Source organism: Mandrillus leucophaeus, unplaced genomic scaffold, assembly GCF_000951045.1.
Source record: "Mandrillus leucophaeus isolate KB7577 unplaced genomic scaffold, Mleu.le_1.0 Scaffold51, whole genome shotgun sequence".
NCBI lineage: Eukaryota > Metazoa > Chordata > Mammalia > Primates > Cercopithecidae > Mandrillus > Mandrillus leucophaeus.
Genome location: NW_012105475.1, coordinates 5,189,557 through 5,192,170, shown reverse-complemented (window position 1 = coordinate 5,192,170; position 2,614 = coordinate 5,189,557). Strand labels below are relative to the sequence as shown.

General features: G+C 44.3%; 1 protein-coding gene across 1 annotated transcript in view; it reads right to left on the bottom strand.

Moving 5' to 3' along the window:
* The window catches only part of ENOSF1 (enolase superfamily member 1), a 46,919-nt gene extending 44,732 nt beyond the window's left edge, over window positions 1-2,187 (bottom strand). The window contains exon 1 of the mRNA XM_011996357.1: window positions 1,875-2,187. Coding sequence (XP_011851747.1) covers window positions 1,875-1,937 — 63 coding nt within the window. The 5' untranslated portion in view covers window positions 1,938-2,187. The remainder of the gene's footprint in view (window positions 1-1,874) is intronic.
* Window positions 2,188-2,614: the final 427 nt, after the last annotated feature.

The window sequence follows — 2,614 nt, the reverse complement described above, 5'->3', positions numbered from 1 at the left end:
TTTTTTTTTTTTTTTTTGACAGAGTCTCGCTCTTTCACCCAGGCTGGAGTGGAGTGGCACAATCTCAGCTCACTGCAAACTCCAACTCCCAGGTTCAAGCAATTCTCATGCCTCAGCCTCCTGAGTAGCTGAGATAACAGCCACGCATCACCACGGCCAGCTAATTTTTGTATTTTTAGTAAAGACAGGGTTTCACCATGTCGACCAGGCTAGTCTCGAACTCCTTGACTCAAGCAATCTGCCCGCCTCAAACTCCCAAAGTGCTGAGATTACAGGCGTGAATCACCACGCCTGGGCTGTCTTTCTCTTTTTAAAATTACTTCAGTGCCTGATGCATGGCAGCACTCAGGAGAAGTCTGCAGAAGGACTGACTTGCCAGACAACTGACCGCCAGCCCTGTGAAGAGCAGAAACAGCAGCCACCTGGGCAGTGTCCATTGCAAGTTCAAGGAAGGTTCCCTTGCCATTCAGACATACACACACTCACAAACTCACACACTTCTTTTATATGCTTAACAATTTAAAATCTCTCAATGGGCCAAGATTTTTTTCTACAACTACTGAGAGCGCTGATGGTGCAAATATCCATGGGAGAGGTATCACACTACCACCAAAGTTAGAGAAACTCTTTTCCCTCCTTCTAGACCCTAACCCTTCAATCTATTATAATTTGGCTTCAGCCCCTAATAATCCACTGAAATTGACCTGGCAAAGGTCACTGTTTTGTACTTCTTGAATTTTGTACCATGTGCAGGTATGATGTGTTCAAAAAGAGCTGCATTTAAAAGTTCTGAAGAGAAAGTGCTTCGGGCAGTCAGGCAATTCTGCCATGACTTGCTGGGTATCTGCCTGTGCCTCAGTTTTCTTCTCTCTAACAAATGAGATGGCTCAAGATCACCATTGAGATCACATCCAGCTCTGAGAAAAGTTATGCTCTGTATCTTGTTTAAGAAAACAGAAAATGCAAATAAAAAAAGAATGACGTATTCACAGCTCCGTATACATCTTAAAGAATCTGCTCTTCCCCAAAGGAGACCTCCGAGATTGGGCAGGGCTAAAGCCCTTTTTTGCCATGAAAATAGTGAACTTGAAACCAATTTGGTGTGAAATATTTTGAAAAGGCTGGGTGCGGTGGCTCACACCTGTAATCCCAGCACTTTGCGAGGCTGAGGCGGGTGGATCATCTGAAGTCAGGAGTTCGAGACCAGCCTGGCCAACATGGTGAAACCCCGTCTCTACTAAAAATACAAAAATTGGCTGGGCGTGGTGGTGGGTGCCTGTAATCTCAGCTTCTCAGGAGGCTAAGGCAGGAGAATTGCTTAAACCCAGGAGGCAGAGTTTGCAGTGAGTTGAGATTGCGCCACTGCACTCCAGCCTGGGCGACAGAGTGAGACTCTGTCTCAAAAAAAAAAAAAAAAAAAGAAATATATATAGAAAAGTGAGTAGACTCACTGTGCACATCACAATGAGCCTTTTTTTGCTGTGGGAACTCACATCTCCTCCCTCTCATTGCCCTTGGTTACTCACCCACGGCAGGTTGTTAAAGCTCGACAGTGGCCCCGGGTAAAAGGCAGGTGAAAAACATCCTTGTAGCTGTCATTTGACACAGAGAAACAGACTAAGAGTCACGGATTTTCTAACAGACTAGAGATGATTGCAAGGAGAGAGGCCAAATTCTGTCACTTTTAAATTTCTCCCAGTGAAATAAATAACAAATGATGAAACACTATTTTTACTCACTTTGAGCAGTTAAACACAGAGAAAAACAAGACTGAAACTGAATCTAAATCAAGATTCTAATGAATCTAAAAATCGAAGTTAGAATCTCATCTGAAAATTAAGCATTCTGGAACCTTGAGAGAATCTTCAACTCACCAACTTCAGTGCCTTTTCCCAGAGTGAAGGTGATTCCACACCCCTTGATTCCATCTTCTGCATCAGTTTCTATGATGACATAGGCAGCTGAGTAGTCAGGATCCGTGTGCTGCAGAAGAGAATTCCCCGCCGAAACAATGCCAGCATGAGAAACCCGAAAAGAACCATGAGAATGATGTCATATGAGGACAGACAATGCCACAGGGGCCATGCCACAACAGCTCCCACAGAAGGAACTGTTGCTATACCCCAAAGAAAACAAAGGGCTCTGAATGGAGAAAAGGAATGTCCTCCTGAAAGATCCAAAGTGTTTCAATAAGTGCAACGTATATTTTTTTTTGAGACGGAGTTTTGCTCTGTCACCTCGGCAGGAGTGCAGTGGCGTGATCGCAGCTCACTGCAACCTCAGCCTCCCAAGTTCAAGTAATTCTCCTGCCTCAGCCTCCCAGGTAGCTGGGATTACAGGCACATGCCACCACACTCGGCTGATTTTTGTATTTTTAGCAGAGACAAAGTTTCACCATGTTGGCCAGGCTGGTCTTGAACTCCTGACTTCAGGTGATCTGCCTGCCTCGACCTCCCAAAGTGCTGGGATTACAAGTGTGAGCCACTGCACCTGATCGCAATGTATACATTTTTATCACCTGCTTTCAATTAGGTCAAAAAGTGAGGCTCATTTTTATTTATGTATTTATTTTCTAAATAAAAAAATAGAGATGGAGTCTTGCATGTTGCCCAGG